The sequence below is a fragment of the Phoca vitulina genome, unplaced genomic scaffold (assembly GCF_004348235.1).
Source record: "Phoca vitulina isolate PV1807 unplaced genomic scaffold, GSC_HSeal_1.0 scaffold140, whole genome shotgun sequence".
Lineage (NCBI taxonomy): Eukaryota > Metazoa > Chordata > Mammalia > Carnivora > Phocidae > Phoca > Phoca vitulina.
Genome location: NW_022589843.1, coordinates 62958 through 88929, shown reverse-complemented (window position 1 = coordinate 88929; position 25972 = coordinate 62958). Strand labels below are relative to the sequence as shown.

Genomic DNA, 25972 nt, shown 5'->3' with positions numbered 1-25972 from the left:
AGCCCTCTCCACTTAGCACTGCCTGAGGCAGGCACTGTGAAGTCCTGCCAGCCTCCCTAGCTTTGGCCTTCAGGTTCCGTGAACCACTCCCAGCAAATCTCCCTAAATGTTGCTTTAATCATCACACTGTTCTGTCCACAGACCTCCCATTGCTCCTGATCTCCTATTACTTTAGCTGCATCTGTTCCTCGGTCTGGCTTTTGATACCATCTGCAAACCTAGGTCAATGATCAAGCAGACCCCATCTTTCCCTCAGACCTCAATGTTGCCTTCATAACCACCCCCGCCCCCAGGGTGACTTCCGATGCCTTCGTCCCTCTCCCTGTAAGTCCGGGACTTGTCTGGCAGGAAAACTGTCTTCTTTGTTAGCTGTTCTGTAAGAAACCCCCAAGCTGGAGAGGGTTCATGCTGGCAAATCCTTGGAGAACCTGTTCCAACACCCCTATTTCCAGAGAAGCTCCAAGTTATAAAGAATTGCTTTTAATCCTAATGACTTGGCAGGTTTTTCTGTGACTTTCTTAAAGGGACAACTATCACTTCTTATTTGCTGGTAGCTTTTATTTGATTTGAAAGCCGGCAGAGCTTGGGATATGAGCTGGATGGGGAGAAGAGGGGTAGCAGATAGAAATTCCAAGTCAGCTCTGCTTTTAAAACCGCTTCTCAGTGAGAGAAACGTCCTCACCAGGAGCAGTTCTCAAGCAGACATCACACTTAAGGAGGCTTCTGATCAATAGAAAGGTTTTGAAACCTCCTATCATTACAGAGAATCACAAATAAATGCAGGGGAAATAGGAAGCAGGCAGATTTTTCTTACTCCTCCCAAATTTTAAAAAGGCAAATCCAACTGTGTTTTTGTTTGCTTACGGTGTGTGCTGGTTATTACTTGTATTCTTTACACAAGGGATCCCCAATATACTCCAGTTTGTATTGTCCATATTTAGAGCTTAGAGCATAATTTTGCTATTTTAAATGGTCAGAGAGGTTCATAGGCCCATCTTTTCTTTGATAATGTAGTATTTTTCTCACGTGTACTTCTGATGCTGAGTCCTTGGAAGTCCCTTGGATATACTAACTCAATGCCTGGTTAGTACATCCTATCACAGGGAAGCAAATGCCAGAGTGCGCGGTCAATCCAGATGCCTTGCATAAGCATGATGCAGTGCTGCCTTCCTTGGGCACCCGAGTGGGGGCTGGCCTCGCGGGCTGTGACCCACAGCACACACCCTCCCATGTCATCGGGAGGCTGCTCACAGCCCACAAACGCGCCATGTTTCTCTGGACGGACACTCAGCTTTCTTCCTGAAAACCTGCCTTGTCTTTTCCTGCCTTCACAAAAGTGCTACTCAGAGGTCAAGGGCCTTACGAGGTCTGTATCTTCAGTAAAGCTCCCTCTGCCTACTCCAGACACCACTGGAATTATCTAAACTCTTCTAGCCTGAAAGTGTGTCTGCTGACAAGTTAGCACTTCATTGCACATCACCTTGTATCATGGAAGAGAGCCCTAAAATCTGCTGGTTCTTGATTAAACCTGACAGGCGTCCTGTCCCTCCCGGAAGCCTGCATGATGCGCTTCCTTGTAGGCGAATGATTTTACACATCCCTTCTGTGCTGGAGGAAAGAGTGCCTTTCTGCCCATAGCAGGACCATTGATCACATACGGTCTTGACCCTGACGCTAACGTCTCCTGTGTCTTATGGCTACACCAGATCTGAGAACTATCTTCCACTTTGTTTCATCTGCTCCAGTCCTGGACTTACCTTCATCCACAGTAAGGTGGGAAATTGGGGGTGAATAAATGGCAGCTAACTGCCTCAGAGCACGGCCGATAGCCTGAGAGAACATTCTGAGTCTTAGGTCGGCAGGAAGGCTGCGAACTGGCCAAGGCATCATGCGTTTCCAGCCTAAGATCTGGGATGTGGAGCGGGAAGGAGTCAGCCATACCACATCCCCACCCCCAATGTTTGAAGAGCCCAGGCCTCCTGGGTTTAGGGTGAGCCCCCATAGAGAGCTAAGATTGGGACCGTCCCGTATCATCCACCTCTACCATGGAGGCCCTGAAGATGCACGCTTCCTTTCTGCTCACCCCCCCTCAGGATGATTCCTTGCCCCAAGGACTGGCCAGCCTGCATGCCTGGAGCTGGGGCTCAGCCCTCCCCAGTTTTAGGACCGTTTTAGAGGAAGCCAGAGCCTCTGACCACAAAGGCTGGCCTGTAAGCTTGAGTGCTGGCTGCTTGGGGCCTGTGGTTGATTGACCTGTGGCAGGAGCAGATGAACAAGGGATGGAGCCCTACCCCCTGGACCACACGTCCCAGTCACAATGCTGTACCCTGCTCTGAGGGCCGTATTTGGGGGAAATCCACCCCCATCCCCTTCACACCAAAGACACACACACGTATCTCAGTACCATGCAAGAACTCACCCTAGGCCTTCCAGTCCCCATAGTGACGGAGTCATTCCCCCATTTATTCATCCACGTACTCAGCGAAGAGCTGTTGAAGATCCCTATGAACCAGACACTGGGCCCAAAACTGGGGCTACAGCAGTGAACAAGACCCGCCCAGACCCTGCCCTCAGGAAGCTTGCAGTCTAGTGGGCAAACTCAGGGAAGCAAATGCTCACACCCTTATGTCATGACAAACAGTCAATGATGGAGGCTGTGAGGGAAAAGAGAAGCGCTCTGGGGGACGTGGGCCAATGCTTGCACTCCTGGCCCACAGACTCACCCTCCCGAAAACAACAAGTCTTAATGGGGGACGGTTTAGCCGCCCTGCCACAGGGGAGGGAGCGCAAATGGGCTGGAAGGTGTACCTTGTAACGTGCGGTCAACTGTCTACTGCCATAAGGCGGGTCATACAAAGTACAGTTCGACACAGGTGGGTTTGCCTTTTAGCCAAAGGACTTGTATAGCAGGGTGGGGTGAGAGTTATCGCAGGGGCCCGAGGGCAAAAAGGCCAAGGAATCCCGGAGAGAAAACCAAGTGGTGGGGCCTCCCAGGGAAAATGCTCAGGGAAGATCCCAAGCCCCAGAGGGGTAGGGGTTGCACCTGCAGTGTGGGGGTGTTTGTCCTGTGGGCGGGCAAGATGCAGAGGCCTCTGGCTGGACCCCAGGTGCCGCTGCAGGGGCTCCCCGGGCAGGAGGAACGTGTCCCTGGGCGCACAAGCATCCCACCCAAGACCGGTGATAATCTGTTATGGTGGCTGAGGGCTGGAAGGCACTCGGCAAGCCTGTGTGAAATAATCAGCACCAGGCAGAGGGTGGGGCCGGCCGGAGGGGCCCGCTGGAGTCTAATGGGATGATGAGGTTTCTCCTGGCACGCTGCCTGCCACCAGCGTGGCCCAGCATGTGACAGCGCACTCCATGCTGCCCCCTGGGACGCCACAGTGACTCACTCGGGCTCTCCATGGAGTCTCCAACCAAGACATTGGAATTTGTAAACTGTTGCCACTCTGGGGGTTTGAATCCATCCCTTTTCACCAAGTCTCAAGGACAGGGATGCTTGAGAGGCTGCTTCCAAAACTTTAATATGCATGCAAATCCTGGTGATCTGGTTAAAATGCAGATTCTGACCCCCAAAGCCTGCGTGGGGCTTCCTTTCTGAAAAAGTTCCCACGGGTGTCGAGGCTGCTGGTTTGCAGACACCTTAAAGACTTGAGAACATGAACAAGAGTGAATGAAATGAAACCCTCCCCTATCTTTCCTAAGTGTGGAGGGTCAGCTCTACCACCCATTATCCACTGGGCAAGCATTTGTTGAGCTTCAAAACTGAGGCAAAGATTGGCAGAAAGAAGGAAGTCAGAGGTAGGAACTGTTTTAGATGGGAATAGTGTCAAAGATCCCCTTTGCCTGAATGCCTATCATGTGCCGTGATCTTGTCTAATCTTTGGATTTGGCAAGGGAGGTGTTATTGATCTCCATTCATTTCATAATGGAATTAAGGTCTGGAAAGGTGAAGCAATCTTCCCCAGGGTGGGATCGCTGCTGGAACTTGAATCCTTGTCTGTCAAACTCCAAAATCCAGCAGATCTCACTATGACACACGTCCTTGTTTTGGAGGGTAAGGAAATAACATTAGATTTGTCCCGCGGTTCTCAGCCTTGCTGGTGTGTTAGAATCAGCAAGAGGACTTTTAAAGCTCCCACACCTCAAGCCGATTACATCAGACTCTCCACTATCAGTATTTTGTAAGCCCTGTCCCCCCGCCCCCGCCGCCCTGTAATTCCAATGCGCAGGCAAGACTGGGAGTCAGAGTTAGTCCAGCTTCCCTTCTAATAAACAGGCAATTGAGTAGCTGATGGATGAAGTCCAATCTCATCGGAACCAGTACCTCTCAATTCCTACTCCAGGACTCGGCCCAAGAAACCAGCTAAACACAAAACAATGTAGTAGGGTGAAGCAGGATGGGACAGGTATGGGAGGGAGGGGATTGCCAGGGAAAAATATATAAGAAAAGAGTAGAAAATATCAGCCAACGCTAGAGGCACTATGCATTTAGGAGCTGAGAGAAGATTCTGAAAGAGAAAAACTCACCACACTAAAGTCCTTGAAATTAGAACATCTTATTCATCTCTGAGTCATCCCAGTGTATGTTAGATGATGGATAGATGAGTGAATGGATGGAACAAGGAGGATGGGTGGGTCCCCTGGACAAGGAAATCTGGAGTGCAAGTTGAGCAGAAAAATGGGACTCACACTGGGGTTGAGGGTAGAGACAATGATAGGAGGAAGGATTTCACCTAATATAAAGCTGCCTTCGGGTAACTTTTTTCTCCTTCCAAGGCTGTAATAGATATTAATTTAAAGCTAGTTTCTCCCTTTAAAATATTGGGGGTGGAAAGCTATTGAGAAATGGTGGTCAGTCTTACATGGCAGTTGACTCCCTCTCTGAGATTCTGTAAACCCCAGATTCTGCAAAAACATGAGTCAGGAGGAGCCAAAACTCTGGGTGATGGATTAAGAGTCCACATGGGAATATTGCTTTGCTCATCCCTTGTCAGGGTGTTTAAATTTCTTACTGGATTTGCTTCCCTCACTCAACAGTGTTGAACTCATTCATCATCAATATCTTGTGTGGGTTTAATTATGAACCCACAGCCCCTCGTCTTCAAAGATGACATTGCCTGAGCCATGTCTTAGATGTTCCTCTACAAAGAGGAAGGACTATTCTGTAACCACCCATGCTCCCCTGGTCCACTCTGTGACCTTGGCTGACACCGGTATAGCTGGGGGTATCCAGTGTGTCATGCATTTGGGAGGTAGAGAGCGAACCAACCTATTCAGGAATCAACTCTGACTTCACTCCTATCAGCACATCCCAACCCGCACAAGCTGCATGACATAACCGAATATTAGCCCTCTATTCAAAGATGTTCCTTGATTCAAGCTGGGAGAAAATAAATAATCTGGCTGAAAGGGGAAAGGACTTCCCCATTGGCAATGGTGGTGTCAAGCCATCCCACCTTCTTTTCCCAGCCCAGCTATGAAATAAAGCTCAACTCCCTAAGCTTGGAGCCAATATCACTAAGCCTTTAATGATGAGGAAGCAACTGAATGAGTTCTAAATTACTTTCAAGAGAGAAACGGGGTCATGCCACTCCCCAACCTTCATTTTCCCCAACACTTCAATCCCTTCCTCAGTCTACTCTGAAGAGATTGAAAAGAGTCTCCCCCTAACCCCTTCCCTATTGTCTCTCAATGGGAATTTTTTTTTAATACTGAAGAAACAAAACACCAGCAGGACCATCACTAGCCAATATGGCCCCTTATGCAAAGGCATCCCGACATCCCTTTCCTCAAGACATTTTAGTGTCATCTGCAAGAGTTTTGTTGCAATAAATACATAAATGTCTAGGATGTTAATGGTACCACTTTAGACATAGTGCATTTGTGCAGTGCACAACCTGCACATCCTTAGGCACTGGCTGTGGAGACCAGAGACCTACATGATGGACCTTAACCTGACCTGAGTTTAAGTTAAAAACTGGAAAGAAGGGGGACACCTGGGTGGCACAGTCGGTTAAGCAACCGACTCTTGGTTTCGGCTCAGGTCATGATCTCAGGTTCATGAGATTGAGCCCCCCGTCCCCCCAACACACACACACTCAGGCTCCACGCTGAGTGCTGAATCTGCTTCAGATTCTCTCTTCCTCTCCCTCTGCCCTTCCCTCTGCTTGTGCGTGCACTCTCTCTCTCTAAAATAAATAAATAAATCCTTTTTTTTTTTAAGATCTTGTTTATTCATTTTGAGAGAGAGAGAGAGAGAAAGAGCACAAGCAGAGGGAGAGGGAAAAGCAGACTCTCCGCTGAGCAGGGAGCCCGACATGGGGCTCGATCCCAGGACCCTGAGATCACGATCTGAGCTGAAGGCAGACACTTAACCATCTGAGCCACCCAGGAGCCCCTAAAATAAATAAATAAATCTTAAAAAAAAAAAAAAAACAGGCTGGAGATCAGATGATGCATGGAAAGAAGACATCTGATAGAAGTCATGGGGGGCGCTCTGGAGATTCTCTCGCCCTTGTGTTGTGTGCAAGAGGAACAACCAGCTATTAAATGGAGCTGAATCGCATGACTGCACTCGAGAGCTAGAAATGTAGGCGCCTCCCGGGCTCCTGCCACCATCCAACCCGCAGCTCCCCTGGCAGGGAAGACCCGCGCCGTGTGCCAACTGGCCTTGTGGCTCTACATCCAAGGAGCGCCTACCACAAAGGGTGCCCCCAAGAGCCGTCCAGGGTCAGTGGGAGTTTGGACTCTCCTCTGGGGCCTTTTGTCTGACTGTTTACCACACAAAAACACTGTGGGCTCAGAGCACACTGCAGAGGGACGGTGTGTCCTGGACTCCCCATCTTGGCCTCTCTCTTTGTGGGGGACAGGAAGAGAGGAAGGCAAGAATGAGAACGAGTTTCTCCCCCATGCTCTCTTCCATTTAGAAGCCCCGGCTCGGGATGCAGGCGACACTCGGAGCAGTCCTCGCTGCACACTTGCTGAATGTGGGCGCTCCATTGCGCTCGTGGTGCACGTTACATGTAAGGTAAACTGCCCCTAGATAAACTGAGAGCAAGCAGCGGTCCAAATGAACTGGTGCTGGAAGAGTTTTTGAGTGAAACGACAATTTAGAAATACTTACAAATGCAAGCCGTAGGGGAAAAAAATACTGAAATCATGACATTACCCATCACTTGGCTCTCCTTCTTCACCATTTTCTTCAACTAGCTCTTATCTCCTCTTACATGTATTTTATGAAGTTCCTCAAAGCCGTTCTGGAAAGAGATCTGTTGTGAATAAAGACAACTATTAGATCCTGACCTTATCGTCTAGTATCTTCTAACCCAGGTGGGATGGTGCGGCATAAAATGTGTTTTTAATAAAAGCCGATAGCAGATCAGATGGTTAAGCGTCTGCCTTCGGCTCAGGTCATGATCCCCGGGTCCTGGGATCGAGCCCCGCATCAGGCTCCCTGCTCAGCGGGAAGCCTGCTTCTCCCTCTGCCTCTGCCTCTCTCTCTCTCTCTCTGACTCTCATGAATAAATAAATAAAACATTTTAAAAATAAATAAAAGCTGATAGCAGAGCTGTGGCGGGGCCAGGGGGTACAGTCACTTGTCTAGTGGGGAACAGGGACCTAAATTGCTGTCAGTTCCCCGGAGTGCGGCCTGGACAGCAGTCTGCTGGGAAAGTGGAGGAATAGAAGCTCAGTGTGAGCATGTGGCCTGAGTGGGTAGGGAGGGGGAGAGAGAGAACTTTCTGGGGGTTCTGCACACGTTCAGTTGTGATCGCGCCAGACGGAGGGCTGGCAGATGAGCTCAGAGAGCCTGCAGAGGACAGGGGCACACACAACGGTAAGCGCTGGGGGGAGACTTGGGGTGGGGGGGAGGAAAACAACATCAGGGCCAAAACACTCGGCAAAAGATATGCCATAAGTGATAGCAAAAACTGAGAAAAAGGTCATTAAATTATCAACAAGGGTTTAAAAACACCTGCGAACTCATGTATGCACCCATTGGGTGTCCAATTGTCCCTCTGCTCTCCGGCTCAGGGGATCCTCTACAAAGCCACAGGGACTGGCTGACAGCAGACCCTCGCAGCACAAAATCTTGGGGAGCCTTGTCAGCCACCTACCTGGTCCAGAGTTCTTGCTCAGCAGTCGTCTCCATGCTCGTAACTACCTCTCCTCTGATGTGGTGGCCCAGAGGATTTTTCCCCTTCGGGGATGTTCAAGGACCACCCAACCCTGAGTGAGACGGGCAGGCGTCGGGATGGTGACACCTCCACGGGTCAGGCGCAGAGCTTTACACATACCCTTGCCAAACCTCATCACATCCGTATAAAAGAAGGAAAGTTACCCCACGTTACAGGGAGGAATCTGAGTCTCGGAAAGGGTAGCTCATATACCTAAGGGAAAACATCTAGGAACGGACAAAGTAAGGATTCAAGCTCAGGTCCGCCTGACTCAGAAGCCCATGTGCCAGCACAATCTCGAATACACCCCCTAGCAAGGCTGCATTTTGTGAGCGGCCCCTCTGGGGTGACTTTGCAGGGACTGGCAGAGAGGATGGGGAGACTAGGATGGAGGAGGAGGTCGTTCTGCCAAGAAGACTTGAGACCCAATCCTGACCAGGGCCACTGAGGCAGGAGGCTGCATGGGTGCCGTGTGGAGGTGGCTTCAGGATGAGGTCTCTAACAACCTGTGGACGGCCGAGTTGATTAAGTTAATCAGCGAGTTGATGAAAGGCAAACAAGGATCAGCAGCTGGAAATATTGGACAGTGCTGAAGGGCATCGAGGTACAAACTTTGGTGTTAGACTTTGGACAGGTTATTTAAACTCTGTGAGCCTCAGTTTCCTTATCTGCAAAACAGGGATAATGGCATTTACCCTCATAGGACTTTTGCAATGGTTGAAGGACTGACGGGAATAAATTGGTTTGCATAGTGCTCGGCACATACAGGGAACCCTCAACCGCTCGTGCCATTCTTACCATGATCATTCTTATTGCTATGGTATCGGGATGGTAGCCCATCTGCCTAAGTAACTCCTGGAAACTGGTATGGTTCCTTTCATTCCCCTACCAGGCCCTCTGACTATCCTCTTGTGATTCATTTTTCTCTTTCAGGGTAACATAGGAGCTTATTTTCGCCTTATTTTACCAGGACAAAATGTTGGAGGGAGATTTCCCTGAAGCTCAGAACTGTAATCATGAACCCCGACCTCTGGCCTCCCTCCTAGGCCCCTGACACACACAGCCTGAGCTGACAGGGGACCCTGTGGTTTCATAGGTGTCCAGTAGGGGGAGCCAGCGAGTCGTGGCTGCCTTGGGGACCTCTGACAAGAGCTATCAGCAATTCCAGGAGGCGGGAGGTCCAGATAAAAGACCATGACATCTGCACAGCTCTCTGTGGGTTGTGTGGTTTTTGCTTTTATTTTTGTTTTTGTTTTTTTTTAATTCTGCGCTCCAGGAAGTGCACCTGAGTTAGTTAGATTCCTGCCATCACTGAGCAAGCCACAAATACTGAATTTTAAGAAGGGGGAAAGAAATGGATTTTTCACTTGAATTTTAGATTCCTCTGCTGTGGAATGTTTGCCTCCCGTCCATTCAAAGGCAGCAGTGTTTGTCCTGGGATCTTCACCTGGAAAGAAGGACATTTCGGGGAAACATTTATATGTTTGTTTCCTCCTTACTGGGAAAAAGGGCAAGTGGGTTTCCAGAACATGAACTGCGATCCCCTTGCCCTCCCCGCCCTCACACCACACCCCTCAGGACTTTGCTGGATTCTTATGTCTGGGCAGAAGCTGTGTGGAGTCTAAGAGAAAATGAGAAATTTCCACGGGGGGGAGCAGTCTTTTTGCTCTGCGAGTCTACTGTGTAGCAACTTGACCCTCAGTTTTTAGTTTTAAGTGATACTATGTTGATCTTTTTTTAGTTACAAATATTCTCCAAAATATTTCAGGGTGAGAGTAGTTTCCAGAACAGCGAGGGGAAGTAAAGATGAACTTGCAGGATTGTTCCTGGGTACAGACCTTGGAACAATGTAGAAAGACGGCAAAGCTGCTGGCACCAAATCAAGAACGGGGGAGGGGGGTGGGGGGGAGGGAGAAGGAGAGGGAGAGAAACATCAGCAGAGAGAGACAGAGGAAGAGAGACAGACAGACAGACAGCAGGTGCAGAACAGGGGACTGGTCCTCAGCAATGCTTTGGCCGGAGCTCCTGAAGTGGGAGGAGAAAGCCGAGGGCACGGGTATGCCGAGCAGGGTTCTGTGTATAAAACTGTTAGGTGCCTCCTCCCAGCACTATCTGCTCCTAAGCACCCTGCCTTTTACGAGAGCCCAGCAGCGCTTTATCAGCCAGTGCCTTCTGCCGCCGGGCAACCAGCCGGAGCGTGAGTACCCTCCTCAATTCTATTCATTTCCAACTGTCCACTGTTGCCAGTTTGTCTGCTTACTCCTAATTGTTCTTCTTTTTTAATGGAGAAATATGCCTCAGATGGTTGCAACTGAGTAGAAGCAGCAAAGCCAGAGTCCTGGGAGGCAGGAAAGCAATTTCCCAAAGCCGTGGGCTTCTTCCTAGAAGCCTGCAAGCCATGTCTTTGCTCACGATCTCTGAAACCGGGTGGGAGCAGCACCTGAGCTCCGTGTGCAAGAGGGGTTCGAGCAAGGAGTCCACTTTATGTGCCAAATGCCTCGGGGTTCATCAGTGCTGGAGAGGAGTTTCAAACTGTGTTTGTGAAATAATTGAGTGAAGTTGGAGACATATCAATATGACTCCAAAAAAGTGGGGTTTGGGGAATGGCCCTTTCCAAATATGGCTCTGCGCCCTGCCCTGAGTGTGCCGTCTTGCTGAAGGGAGTGTGCTTGCTACCCACCGGGAGAACCTGGTGTCCACCCCTGGCAGCTTCTTTGCAGCCGCATTTTCTGGTGTGGAATTCAGACCCCAAGGCTTCTAGGAGTGGTGCCTTCTGAGGACAGAAGTGTCTTCATCAGGAGATAGGAATACCCAACAGCACTGTCTTTGCTTCTGATTAAAGAAAACTGAGCACCTCCTACCGCTTGGAACCAAAACCCACCCAAAATAAAGATTATCGTAAGTACCAAATAAATGTCAATGCTTAAATTCTCTTTATGATAGAGCATGAATGTTTAAATGTTTTCCTCTATATCTGTATCCAAAACTTTGTATTATTTTTTAAAGTGATACTTGAGCCACAGAAAATTGAAGACTTTCGGGTCTCTCCAACTGCACAGATTTCTAATGTACGCTGCGTTTTATTGCATGTAATCAAATAGGGAATGTTGGTTGAATTGAAATCTTGATATTGCCTCGCATTAGAATAAGTACTGCTTCGTTTCACGAGTGATTTGGATTATGAAAGGTGCTTTCTGACTCCTGCTGGAAAGCTCACCAGGTGCCGCTTCTAGAATATCCCTGAGAGGTTCACTTTAGCACATACAGGCTTGTTGTGGATGTGTCAGTGATACAAAAGAATGATGCTCACTTTGAGGTACATGTCTGTTTGTCAGAAGAGTTCCTGCTTCCAGCTAGGGCATAAGGTGAAAGTGGGGGTGACGGGGCCCTTGGTTGTTGTTCGCCCCCACCCCAGGGTTATTTCAAGCCAGCCATGAAGACAGCCTGTGTGCGCTATGTCACTGAGCCCTGACGCACACTGCAGACCCCATCACTCAGGAGCTGCTCCTTCACTGTTTGCTTGAATAGAATCTCAGGTGGCATTAATGTGCCTGGCTCCAAGAAGACAAAGAACCACCATAGCTTCCCTATTGCATAAAGCTCACTCTGCTGAGGAGACTTGGATGGTCCCCACTCTGAACCTCAGTTTTCTCTTCTATAAAGTGAAGGCTTAAATTGTGTGCTCTTTACAACCTCACCTAGCTCTCAAATGTTTCTCTCTGGGCCCTAAGAAAATATGATGGTGAGCTCAAGGATATTGTCCTCCTAGATGTGTGTGATTTGGGTGGTGGGGGGAAAGAGGGGTATACAGGGGCCAAAGGGGTAAACACCTACACGGAGGGAACATGACAGTCCCTGCTTGTCTCTTTCTTCTTTCTTCTTCTTCTTCTTTTTTTTTTAACTGCAAATAAGATGAGAGTCCTACCACTGGTTTTTCTTAATGCTGTTCTTTATCAAACAAACAAAAATACATAATGCAACCCACAGACACTTCTGTTGGTACTTAACTAGCCAGATAATTTAACCATGGATAAACACACACACACACCTTTTTTTCCTGAGACATGTCAATAGTATTTCCCACAATTGTGGATTTTTCAAATCAAACGAGTAGAAGAAAGTAAAAATTAAATAAAGGAGGGACAAAAAAAATACCACATACACACTTTTCTGGAACTTCTGAAAGAAGAATGATATCCTTGGACGCAGTGGACCTTTTTTTTTTTTAAATAAAACTTACAAAAAGTTTCCACACCTGTTGAATTCAACTAAGAATTGTTTTTTATTAACAAGGTGATATCCAATATTTAACAATTCTTATTCTGATACAAGAAAAAATGCCATTCAGCAGGCTCTCAGACTGGGCTCTTGCTGTGCATTAAGAGTGTGGCTTTTATCTTATTTCAGAAAATAGAGCCCACCCCATGCCTTCTTCTCCTATTTGTAAAGAACAAGGCTGAGGGAAATTGTTGCATTGGTATTGGTCCCCTAACAGGGGGTTGCCTGAAGCATGTCAGAGCCTGAAGCCCACCCCTCCCTCTGGACAGGCTTCAGATCGGCAACCTCCCGCTGGTAGAGAAACGCAGCAGAACAAAATCTGTGCGTTGGTCTCTGTGCAGGATGGTTTGCTATCATTTTTTCCTTTTATTTAAGCAAAGTAAAATGAACATTCTGTGTCTGTAGTCAGCTCACTGTCTCTCCTTGCCGATGGAGAAGCCTGCCTTCTCCGTTGGAGGTCTCCATCTGAGGCCACAGCTCTGCTCCCCAGGACCACACCAGGGGCACTCCTGCCTCACTCCATCCTGCATGCCGCGTGCTCATCCTGCTGATTCACGTCTTTTTGCCCTTTGTCAAGTATGGAGAGAGAGGAAGGATGAATGGACAGTCTTTGGTTGCCGGCGCTGGTGATGCCCCTCGTGGTCCTCTTTGGAAGGACCCTTGTGGAAATAAGGCTGGGGAGGCCGCGCTCGGAGGCTTCGCCCGGCTCAGCATGGCCCCAGCACAGGGGCCCCCGGATCAGGTATGCTCCCTCGGTGCAACCTCTGTCTCCGAGAACATGGGCGCCTGCGCTCCAAGCTCTGGTGTGTCTCTTCAGAACAGAGCCCGGGAAGTGGGGTCCTCATGCTCTGCTGAGGGGCAGCGGGATGCACGGGAGTCTTGGTCCTGAAAGTCACATGGCACTCAACTTGGGTAACACTGAACTACTGAGTTTTGAGAACAGTGGAAAAGCTAGGAAAAAGGAGTCTGGGGTTTTAATCTTACCCTGCTGCTACTTATTTAGAGCTTCTTCCCTTTATTTTCTTGTCTTTTTAGTTAAATTTAATGGCCGACTTAGATTTGAGGAATCTGAGCATCAGTAGAAGTCCCCGGCTGCATTGCCTTCCTGATCAGAATTCTTAAAGTTCTCCAAAGAACTGCAAATCGTCACACGTGATAAAATTCTAGGGTGAACTACAACCTTGAAGTTACTGGTTTCTCATAACCAGTTCTCCTGCCTGAGTTCTGGAGCAAGTCTTCAGGATCTGAAGGGCTCTGGAAGTGTTCAGTAGTTCAGAATAAATGGTTCGTGGGCGGGGTCTGCCACAGCACCGTCTGCTTACCCTGGGAGAGGAGCCCTCTCTCTCGGGCATGGTACCCTGACAAACCATCCCAACACGCACGTACTAGGGAGACAAATCACAATAAGCCTTCTTCTATATGCTGGGCTGTGGACTCCCGACAAAAATAACTCAGTCTTTCACTTTGGGAGGCTCAGCAAGGAGCTCAGGCCAAGCAGGTTCTAGATCACGTCTGACCAGTTATAGTATTGGGTTTGGCATCTGTATCTCCAAAATCTCTGAGCTGATGGTGTATTTAAAACCCTCTAAAATAAGTAAATATATGTCGGAAATTTCGAGAACATGAATTTGTTCACCCTGAAATAACCTATACACTTTACTGTTTCTGTAGTTGATGGAAAAACTGGAATGTTTTCATTCAATGCTGCCTCTGTAGGAACAGATCTACTCAGTTATAGAAACTCCAACCAATTGTGTCTGAGCCTCTTGCTGTTGCCTGGGGTGAAACCTGATGCCTCTCATAAATTGGTCCTGCTTTACAAATGGGTCACTGGAGCTGAGGAAGGAGCTTACTGAGCAATGTTGTCAGTTATGAGATTTAAAGAGGAAGATATATGAAAATAAATGATAGCTATCATTAGCTATTATTTATAAAATAAAAGGTAGTTTTTCATAATTGCTTAAAATTCGAATCGTTTTCCATGTTTCACTATGGGTCCAGCTGAGCTCCCTACAGACTAAGTTTTGGTTCCTGACCTCCAGCAGTTTTCAATTTAAGAATTTCTTAATGCCGGGGAGCCTGGATGGCTCAGGTGGTTAAGCATCTGCCTTCGATTCAGGTGATGATCCCAGAGTCCTAGGATCGAGCCCCACGTCGGGCACCCAGCTCACCCGAGAGTCTGCTTGTCCCTCTGCCCCTCCCCCAGCTCATGTTCACACTTACGCTCTCTCTCTCTCCCCCTCAAATAATAAAATAAAAATAAAATCTTAAAAAAAAAAAGAATTTCTTAATGCCAAGGTTCATGGGCAATCTCACAAGTGCAAGTGTCTAACACTGTTTTGCCAAGACGAAATGAGCTTGGTCTAGAATTCATTGCATAAATAGCTTCTGCTTTGTGTAATGATTAATGGTTGGCCATTGTTTAGAAGCAGGCCACTTAGTTGGGTCGTGAAATAATGCAATTGAAGTATGGTGGCTACTCGATAAAAAAATCAGTTACCCACATTGATTTTTGTACTGGGATTAACAGAAGCCCAAACTAGAGTCAGGATTGCAAGAACTAAACATTTTAAAAAGGCATAACTTTATTATCTTTTAATAGGTGTTTGTTGGCTGTGATAAATGCAACAAGAATGGGGCCAAAACTATCTGTGAGAACCCCTTACTCACAGCCTGGCCACAGAGAGGAGCTGAGCTGGTTTGTCTGCATAGATTTGGGGTATTCCCTTGGTGGTGTGCTCTATGCCTGTGAATTCAGCTTTCCACTGGTGCCTTCTGGGGTCGGAGAGTTTTGATGCTTCCCTACTCCACACGTACCTGGATGTGCTCTTGGCATTGCTTGCGTGCTCAAGGTGGTTTGCCAATGTCTTTCTCCCTTTGCCTCCCTCTGGGATGACATCATTGATATTCTTCTTTTGTATCTACCATTGGCACTGTGAAAACTTCATTTTTGTCTAGAGGATACCATTCTGGTGATGTTGGTGCTTTCCCATCACACAGTTATCATGAGAAGTGAAGAGTCTTGTAGTGAACACAAGTCACGGTCATATTAGTATTTTTCTGAGGCATGCTTACTGTAACCGTGCCTTACATATTCTTATATTGTACAATTCTTAGGTGACAGCTTTTTGGTTTTCAATAGCTTCGTTCGCTTTTACCTTTTCTAGTTTCTATACCTTATAGAATATTATTCATGACTGTTTTGAAACATTTAAATAACCAATTGCAAAAATAAAGAATATCTGAGGCAGTTGCCCAATGTGGGGACATAGTCAAGCAACCTCTGACTTGGAGAGTGTCTGTGAGGGGCTTTACTTAGGCTGTGTCAGCACACAGAGATCGTTTTGTAAATAATTCTGCCTTGTCAAACCTTTAAAAACAAAAACGTTTTTGTAAAATAGAAACTTAATTTAAAAAGGCTGCTCAGGACTTCTGGGGAAGATGGTGGAGTAGGAGGACCCTAAGCTCACCTCGTCCCATGGATACAACTAGATAACACTCACATCAGTGTAAAGAACCCAGAAAACGATCCAAAGACTGGCAGAACAAACTCCACAACTAAAGGTAGAGAAGAGGTCACATGGAAGGGGGTAGAAAGGGCAAAGATGTGGTCAGAAGCCAACAGACCCACAGGTTGGTCCACATCAGGAGGGAGCTGCGCGCATGGAGAGGGGAGAGAAACAGACCCCCACACCAGGGAACCCACACTGGGAGGACGAATCCCCAGAACACTTGGCTTTGAAAACCAGAGGGACTGAAATTCATGAGTTCTCACAACCAGCAGGACTTAAAACCTGAAATTTTAAAAATCAGTGGGCTTGGCTCTAGGAGAGCAGAGAGGGAGAGAGGGAACTGAGACCCCAGGCTCGCTTAAAGAGACAGCACAACAAACAGCCCCGTGGGGACACAGCATAAAAACAGCAGTTTGAAAAATGCCTGGGGCGTACAGGGGGGAGGGTTATTTACTCACCTCAGAGCCTGTCCTGGAGGGACAGAGACCACTGGGGGACTCCTCCAGGAAGAAAGGAGCTGGCAGGCACCATTTCCTCCCACCGCCCCCAGCATAAGCACACAGACACCTGCAGGAGGAACCAGCCGTTGCTGATACTCTCTACGGAACTTGCTAATACTGCTTCCCCACTGCAGACAAACCTGCCCCAGTCCCAGCACCGCAGAGGGGCCCCTTTTGCTCAGAGCCAATTTAGGACAGTGCCACAGGCTTAGCAGGGTGCAAGCAGCCCCAACAGGGACCAGCACCACTCCAAAGTGAGTCCCGTCCCAGGGATAGGGGAAGAGAACGATGTACACCACTCAGACTGCAGCCCCCACAGTGGGCTCGGGGGAGACATCAAGCCTGACTGCAGGCCCTGCCCACCAACAAAAGCTTCTCAGAAGACAAGACAGGGAGAACAGCCTGCGGTTCGCTGCTACTGTATCTCTGGCAAACGCCTGGCCTGACTCAGCTCAAACCCAAGGCATCGAAGATTAGCCCACTATTAATGCCAAGATCAAACCCTGCCCACAAGAGGCAAGGAAGGTCACTGCAGACGACTGGACTGAAGGAAAAAGCAGCTCAGTCACAACAGCTGTGTACACAACACACACAGAAGACACCCCGGAGCACCAGGTTCTGGTGAACATTGCAGGGCACTACAGAACCTCTTCTTCGTAAGGTCATTGCTTTCCAGTGCGGGAGACGCAGCTGACTTTCCTAACACAGAGAAACCGATGCAGAGCCTTAGACAAAATGAGGAGACAGAGGAATATGTCCCAAATGAAAGAACAGGACAAAATCACAGCAAGAGATCTAAATGAAATGGAGATAAATAATGTGCCTGATAGAGAATTTAAAGAAATGATCATAAAGATACTCACTGGACTTGAGGAAAGAATGGAGGACATCAGTGAGACCCTTAATGATGAGATTAAAAAAAGAACCAATCAAAGATGAGAACATAATAAATGAAATTAAAAATACACTAGATGGAATAAATAGAAGACTGGAGGAAGCAGAAGAATGAATCAGTGACCTAGAGGACAGAGTAAAGGAAAGCAATCAAGCTAAGCAGGTAAAAGGGAAAAAAAAATAAGCAAAAATGAGAACAGACTTAGGGAACTCAGCAACACCATCAAGCATAATAACATTCACATTATAGGGATCCAGAAGAAGAAGAGAAAGGGGGACAGAAAATTTATTTGAAGAAATAATAGCTGAAACATTCCCAAATCTAGAGAAGGAAACAGAAATCCAGATCCAGGAGGCACAGAGAGCCCCCAACAAAATCAAACCAAGGAGGTTCCCACCATGACACATAGTAATTAAAATGGCAAAAAGTAGTGATAGAGAATTTTATAAGCAGCAAGAGAAAACACATACAAGGGAAACCTCGTAAGGCTATCAGCTGATTTTTCAATAGAAACTTTGCAGGCCAGAAGAGAGTGGCATCATGTATTCAAAGTGCTGAAAGGAAAAAAAAATCTGCAGCCAATAATACTCTATCCAGCAAGGCTATCATTCAGAGTAGAAGGAGAGATAAAGAGCTTCTGAGACAAACAAAAGTTAAAGAAATTCATGACCACTAAACCAGCCCTACAAGGAATATTAAAGGAGACTCTTTGAGTGAAAAGGAAGGACCATAAGCAAGAAAAAGGAAAGTAAGAAGCACAAAAGCAGTAAACATAAATATATCTGTAAAAATCAGTCAAAGAATTCACAAAATAAAAGGATGTAACGTATGACACCATATACCTAAAATATGGGGCTAGTGGAGTAAAGAATGGGTTCAAACTTAAGTGACCATCAACTTAATATAGACTGCTATATACAGAAGATGTTATATACAAACTGAATGGTTACCACAAATCAAAACCCAGTAATAGATATGCAAAATTAAAGAGAAAGGAATCCAAATATATCACTAAAGAAAGCCAACTAATCATGAGAGAAGAGAGCAAAAGTAGAAAGGAACAGAGAACTACAAAAACAACCATAAAACAAGGAACAAAATGGCAATAAATACATACCTATAAATAATTACTTTGAATGTAAATGGACTAAATGCTCCAATCAAAAGACATAGGGTGGCAGAATGGATTAAAAAATGAAGAAGAAGAAGAAGAAGAAGAAGAAGAAGAAGAAGAAGAAGAAGAATCATCTATATGCCGCCTACAAGGGACTCATCTCAGACCTGAACACATGTACAGACTGAAAGTGAAGGGATGAAGAAACATTTATCATGCAAATGGATGTGAAAAGAAAGCTGGGGTAGCAATACTTATATCAGACAAAATAAACTTTAAAATAAAGATAGTAACAAGAGACAAAAAAAAAAACACTATATAATAATAAAGGGAAAAATCCAACAAGAAGGTATAACAATTGTAAATATTTATGCATCCAACATGGGAGCACCCAAATACTTAAAACAGTTAGTAACAAACATAGAGGAAATCACTGATAGTAATACAATAATAGTAGGGCATGTTAACACTCCACTTAACATCAATGGACAGATCATCCAAAGAGAAAATCAACAAGGGAACAGTGGCTTTGAATGACACATTGGATCAGATGGATTTTAACAGATATAGTCAGAACATTCCATCCTGAAACAGCAGAATACACATTCTTTTAAAGTGCACATGGAACATTCTCCAGAATAGATCACATATTACACCACAAAACAAGTCTCAACAAATTCAAAAAGATTGAAGTCATACCATGCATTTTTTTCTGACCACAACACTATGAAACTAGAAATCACAAGAAAAAAATCTGGAAAGAGCACAAATACATGGAGGTTAAATAACATGCTATTAAACAATGAATGGATCAACCAAGAAATCAAAGAGTAAATCCAAAAATGCATGGAAACAAATGAAATTGAAAACACAAGGGTCCAAAATCTTTGGGATGCAAAAGCATTTCTAAGAGGGAAGTATAGCAACACAGGCCTACCTCAAGAAGCAAGAAAAATCTCAAATACAACCTAACATTACACCTAAAGGAGCTAGAAAATAAAGAACAAGCAAAAGCCAAAATCAGTAGAAGGAAGGAAATAATAAAAATTAGAGTAGAAATAAATGATATAGAAATTTAAAAAACAATAGAACAGACTGATGAAACCAGGAGCTGGTTCTTTGAAAAGAGCAAAAAAATTGAGAAACCTTTAGCCAGAATCATCAAGAAAAAAGAGAGAGAGTATTCAAATAAACAAAATCACAAAAGAAGAGAAATAACAACTACCACCACAGAAATACAAAAGATTGTAAAAGAATATTATGAAAAACTAGAGACCAACAAACTGGACAACCTAGAAGAAACAGATAAACTCCTAGAAACATATAACCTCCAAAAACGGAGTCAGGAAGAAATAGAAAATTTGAACAAATTGATTATTGGCAATGAAATTGATCAGTGATCAAAAACTCCCAACAAACAAAAGTTCAGGACCAGATGGCTTCATGGGTGAATTCTACCAAAGATTTAAAGAAGAGTTAATATCTATTCTTCTTAAACTCTTCCAAAAAATAGAGAGGAAAGAAAACTTCCAAATTCATTCTAGGAGGCCCATATTACCCTGATACTAAAACCAGATAAAGACACTACAAAAAAGAGAACTACAGGCCAATATCTCTGATGGAAATAGATGCAAAAGTCCTCAACAAAATACTAGCAAACCAAATCCAACAATACATTTAAAAAATCATTCACCACAATCAAGTGGGATTTATTCCTGGGATGCAAATGTGGTTCAATATTCAAAAAATCTATCAACATGATACATCACATCAATAAGAGAAAGGATAAAAAATATATGATTATTTCAATAGATGCAGAAAGAGCGTTTGACAAAGGACAACATCCATTCATGATAAAAACTCTCAACAAAGTAGATTTAGTGAGAACATACCTCAATATAATAAAGGTCACATTGAAAAACCCACAGCTAACATACTCGATGGTGAAAAATTGAGAGCTTTCCCCCTAAGATCAGAAACAAGACAAGGATGTCCACTCTCATCACTTTTATTCAACATAGTAGTGGAAGTCCTAGCCACAGCAATCAGTCAACAAAAAGAAATAAAAGGCATCCAGATTGGTAAGGAAGAAGTTAAACTTTAACTATTTGCAGATGATAGGATACTATATATAGAAAACCTTAAAGACCCAACCAAAAAAGTGCTAGAACTGATAAATGAATTTAGTAAGATCCCAGGATACAAAATTAATGTACAGAAATCTGTTGCATTTCTATACACCAATAATGAAGCAAGAGAAAGAGAAATTAAGAAAGCAATCCCATTTACAATTGCACCAAAAATAACAAAATACCTAGAAATAAGCTTAACCAAGGAGGTGGAAAACCTGTACTCTGAAAACTATAAAATATTGATGAAAGAAATTAAATACGATACAAACAAATGGAAAGATATTCCATGCTCATGGATTGGAAGAACAAATATTGTTAAAATGTCCATACTACCCAAAGTAATCTACAGATTTAATGCAATTGATAACAAAATACCAAGAGCATTCATCACAGAACTAGAACAAATAATATTAAAATTTGTATGGAACCACTAAAGACCCAGAATAGCCAAAACAACCTTGAAAAAGAAAAACAAAACTGGAGGCATCACAATTTCAGACTTCAAGTTATACTACAAAGATGTAGTAATCGAAACAGTATGGTACTGACACAAAAACAGACATATAAATCAATGGAACAGGAGAGAAAGCCTAGAAAAAAACCCACAATTATATGATCAGTTAATCTTCAACCAGAGAGGCAAGAACGTGCCATGGGAAAAAAGACAGTCTCTTCAACAAACGATGTTGGGAAAACTGGTCAGCTACATGCAAAAGAATGAAACTGGACCACTTGCTTACACCATACACAAAGATAAACTCGAAATGGATTAAAGACCTAAATGTGAGACCAGAAACCATAAATAACCTAGAAGAGGCAGGAATTTCTCTGACACTGACATTTCTAGATATGTTGCCTGAGGTAAGGGAAATAAGAGCAAAAATAAGTTATTGGGACTACATCCAAAAAAAATCTTCTGCACAGCAAAGGAATCAACAAAACTAAAAGACAACCTACTGAATAGGAGAAGATATTTGCAAATGATATAATGGATAAAAGGTTAGTATCCAAAATGTATAAAGAACTTATATAATTCAACACCTGCCCCCAAATAATCCAATTAAAAAATATGGGCAGAAGACATGAACAGACATTTCTCCAAAGAAGACATTCAGATGGCCAACAGACATATGAAAAGAGGCTCAACATCACTCATCATCAGGGAAATGCAAATCAAAACCATAATGAGATATCACCTCACACCTGTCAGAATGGCTACAATCAAAAACAGAAAAAACAACAAGTGTTGGTGAGGATGTGGAGGAAAAGAAACCCTCATGTACTGTTGGTGGGAACGCAAACTGATGCAGCCACTGTGGAAAACAGTATGGAGGTACCTCAAAAAATTAAAAATAGAACTACCCTATGATCCAGTAATCACACTACTTGGTATTTACCCAAAGAATATAAAAACACTAATTTGAAAGAACATATGAACCCCCATGTTTATTGCAGCATTATTTACAATAGCCAAATTATGGAAGGAGCCCAAGTATCCAAAGAAGATGTGGGGCATATACAAAGGAATATTATTCAGTCATGAAAACGAATGAAATCTTGCCATTTGCAACAACATAGATTGAGCTAGAGAGCATAAGGCTGAGTGAAATACATCAGAGAAGACAAATACCATATGATTTCACTCATATGTGGAACTTAAGAAACAAAACAAACAAACAAAGGAAAGAAAAAGACACAAACCAAAAGCAAACTCTTAACTGTAGAGAACAAAGTGATGGTTGCCAGAGGAGAGATGGGTGGGGGGATGGGTAAAATAGGTGATGGGGATTAAGAGTACACTTACCATGATGAGCACTGAGTAATGTATAGAATTGTTGAATCACCATATTGTGTACCTGAAACTAACATAACACTATGCTAATTATATTGGAATTAAAGTTAAAAACTTAATTTAAAAAAAAAGGCTGCTCATCTTGGGAAGTAGCTGTTTGATCTGCATTCGTGAGCACCATTTTGTAACCTAACCTCTGGCTCCTCTGGCCAACAGCATGAATCTTAAGTACTTGGTCTTAGCTCTTCCTATATTATTATTTCAGTCAGTATGTTGAAATTAAATATTTTTCAGTCTTTTCCACTAGACTGAGCTCTTTTAGTGTAGGATGTAGGTGTTCTATGGATATTTGTTGAATTAGAAACTGGACCTTATGAAACTCAAGGCCAGAACCTTCTCATGGTAGCATTAAAGACAGTGATGACAAAAGTAGTATGGGATTAGGATTTGGGTAATAATCTCCATGACAATGGTTCAAGAGGAAATTGGTGCTTTCTTAGTCCCCTGGGATGTCATGATACAAATGAAGTGCTTTTTAACTCATCCTCCGTGGCTACTGCAACCAGGCCCAGTGCTGGCCAGTCCGAAGTGTTCTGCATTAGGATGTTTATGAGCTCTGTCCTTTCCTCAAGGAGCCAGAGGAAGAGATAACCATGGAGGATAGTCCCACTATGGTTAAAATGGACCAGGGTGAAAATCAGGTTTTACGAAGTCCAAGAAGAAGGTATCTCCCCAAGGCACTTGGCTATGTCACCGGTGATATGAAAGAATTTGCCAGCTGGCTTAAAGGTATTTATGTTTCCATCCCTTGGAGAGATGGGGGAAGTAGCTTTGGGGGAAATGGCTTGCTGGTTCTTCTACTTGTATCTTTCATTACAGTCCCCTGCCTTCTATTGATCTCTCTCCTCTCCAGTTTTTAACTTTTTTCTTTTTTAAAAGATCTTACTTATTTTTTTAAAGATTTATTTATTTATTATTTGAGAGAGAAAGAGAGAGCACAAGCAGGGGGAGGGGCAGAGGTAAAGAAAGAATCTCAAGCAGACTCCCCACTAAGCTTGAAGCCTGACGTGGGGCTTGATCCCACAACTCTGAGATCAGGACCTGAGCCAGAATCAAGAGTCAGATGCTTAACCCACTGAGCCACCCAGGTGCCCCAAGATTTTATGTTTAAGTAATCTCAATACCCAACATGGGGCTCAAATTTACGATCCTGAAATCAAGAGTCACATGCTTTACCGACTGAGCCAGCCAGGCGCCCCTAATTTTTTATCTTCTAACCTGCAAGCCTCTTCAAATATTTTTTTATGGAGATAGTGCTTAGGGCCAGGGACCTACTCATATTAGAGGAAAGCACCTGGCTCCATCCCATAATTTCAGTACTTAAGAACTGAAGTTTTACTATAATAATTCATTTCTTTAGCTTAAGAGTCTGTACCTCTGAGCATGGTAAATAAGTGCATTCAGTGCTTTCTGCAGTGGAGATTCTATAAGGGCAGTGTGGGTTGAGCATAAAGAAACTGGAGGTTTTCGGGGACCTGGGTACGACTAAAGGGGAAATGGCTCAGAGGGAAAAAGCTTCCAGGAATATCACAAATTAGTTTCACCTTTATCAGAGGGGATTTTGATGATTTTACTCAGGGTGGGCACTGGGCGTGGAAAGGAGCACCTTGACTTAGCTCTGTCATTCTCATCTCTTCCAGACAAACCACAGGTGCTCCAGTTCGTTGATTGGGTTCTTCGGGGCATATCCCAAGTGGTGTTTGTCAGCAACCCCATCAGTGGAATCCTGATTCTGGTTGGACTCCTGGTCCAGAATCCCTGGTGGGCTCTCAATGGCTGTGTGGGAACAGTGGTCTCCACCCTGACAGCCCTATTGCTTGCCCAGGACAGGTAGGTGCATCCATCCCAGCCTGCTCTTCCTGCTTCTGAGAACACAGGAGTTAATCAGTGAATTGGGCATCAGTGATAAAGCCCCACCCTTCCCAGAAAAACCCACCTTTATTCTACAGAACTCTATATTTGTCTTGAGCCAGAGGTCAGGGGATTATTTATATCCTTTATTATTTCTCTTGAGTCATTCACTAAATCATTCTTCTTCGATGATTAATCAATTATTTATCATCAGCATTTTGTGTGGGTAAAAATGCATATGAGTTCTTTTTTTTTAGATTTTATTTATTTATTTATTTATTTGAGAGAGAGAGAGAGAGAGCACAAGCAGGGGAAGGGGCAGAGGGAGAGGGAGAAGCAGACTCCCCACTGAGTAAGGAGCCCAATGCAGAGCTTAATCCCAGGACCCCGAGATCATGACCTGAGCCGAAGGCAGACACTTAGCCGATGGAGCCACTCGGGCAACACAAGCATATGAGTTCTTGAAAAGTCTTGGTGACTTAAAAATCCCGACTAATTCCATTATATATTGTTTGCATGCTTAGTTTGGTAAATTCATTCTTTATAGACAGTGCAGATGTTAGTTCAGTTTCTAGAGAGATGAATAATCACAAATTCCAAGTTAATTAGTTCTGACTTAAGACGTCTAAGTGTGTCTTCTGAACTATGTGTTGGGTTAAAAATAGCACGTACTTTATAAATTGATCTGTTGTTGAGGAAGTGATAAGCGAACTCCCACCATGGGATTAGACAGCTCCTGACTTTCTAGTTTTGTCAGGGAGGCTGCTGGTCTTCTAGGTGCCCAGGATCAATGAGTAAGCACCAGTGGAGGGTCATTACACAACTAAGCTCCTGTAATATTTACTGTAAGTTACCTAAGGAGCTTCTCAGAGAGAGAATCCGAAAATGTTCCACTTTGTTCTCCATAGGTCAGGTTAAATCCTATTCCAATGCACATCAGGAAACAGTGCATCCAGTTTGGAGGTGTGGTCCAGGATTGTACCATATCAAATATTCCTTCATTGTTTTGTTCCAGCAAAAATTGACCCATTTTCCTTATCAGGTATTATTTAGAAGGCAAGCCATATTTATATGTGTTGGTTTTCAATTCTCTCTTACTTTCCTCAGTCCTAAAGGACCACATTAAAATAGCAATCCTGTTTTAAGTGAATACACAGCTTCTGTTGTTTTAACTCTGGTGTCCCACAACTTGCTGACGTTGCCATTAAAGCAATGGCGGCCAAGCATTCAATCTGCAAGTCCCTTGTTGAGAAGGCGAGTCTTTGCCTAGCTGTCCACTGTCCTCATGTATATTCCCAAATTCTAGAAGAGAGTATCACTTCCAGGGTTAAACCAGCAAAAATCCCATCAATTCCTACATGTCCCAAAAGATTAGTGAAGGAAGACAATAGGTCAACCTTCAGAAGGCTGAGAGGCAAAAAGGAACCCAAGAATGAATTTGGTGCTAAATATGCACATAAATGGAATACTCTGCCCAGTTAAAGTAATTGTTTTTCTTTGCAATAATTTGGAAATGTATATTTGGAGACCACAAAATGGAAGCACAGGAAGATGAAAATGTATGCTACGTTGGAAGATTAATGTTTTTAAGGTCACAAACACTACGAAAGTGAATTTACAGTTGGACCATCTTACACCTCTCACCAAGAATGTCAGACTTAGAG

General features: G+C 44.4%; 1 protein-coding gene across 5 annotated transcripts in view; it reads left to right on the top strand.

Moving 5' to 3' along the window:
• Nucleotides 1-10128: 10128 nt before the first annotated feature.
• The window catches only part of LOC116628878 (urea transporter 1), a 31194-nt gene continuing 15350 nt past the window's right edge, over nucleotides 10129-25972 (top strand). For 4 of the 5 annotated variants that reach the window (XR_004298666.1, XR_004298667.1, XM_032399216.1 and 1 more), the window contains exons 1-3: nucleotides 10129-10371; nucleotides 23030-23186; nucleotides 24098-24287. Coding sequence is in view for 3 of the 5 variants with exons in the window: in XM_032399216.1 (XP_032255107.1) it covers nucleotides 23051-23186; nucleotides 24098-24287 (326 nt within the window). In the remaining 2 variants the exon portion in view is untranslated. Of the gene's footprint in view, nucleotides 10372-10400; nucleotides 11073-23029; nucleotides 23187-24097; nucleotides 24288-25972 lie in introns of those variants that run through there. The other variant, XM_032399215.1, reaches the window with a different exon arrangement.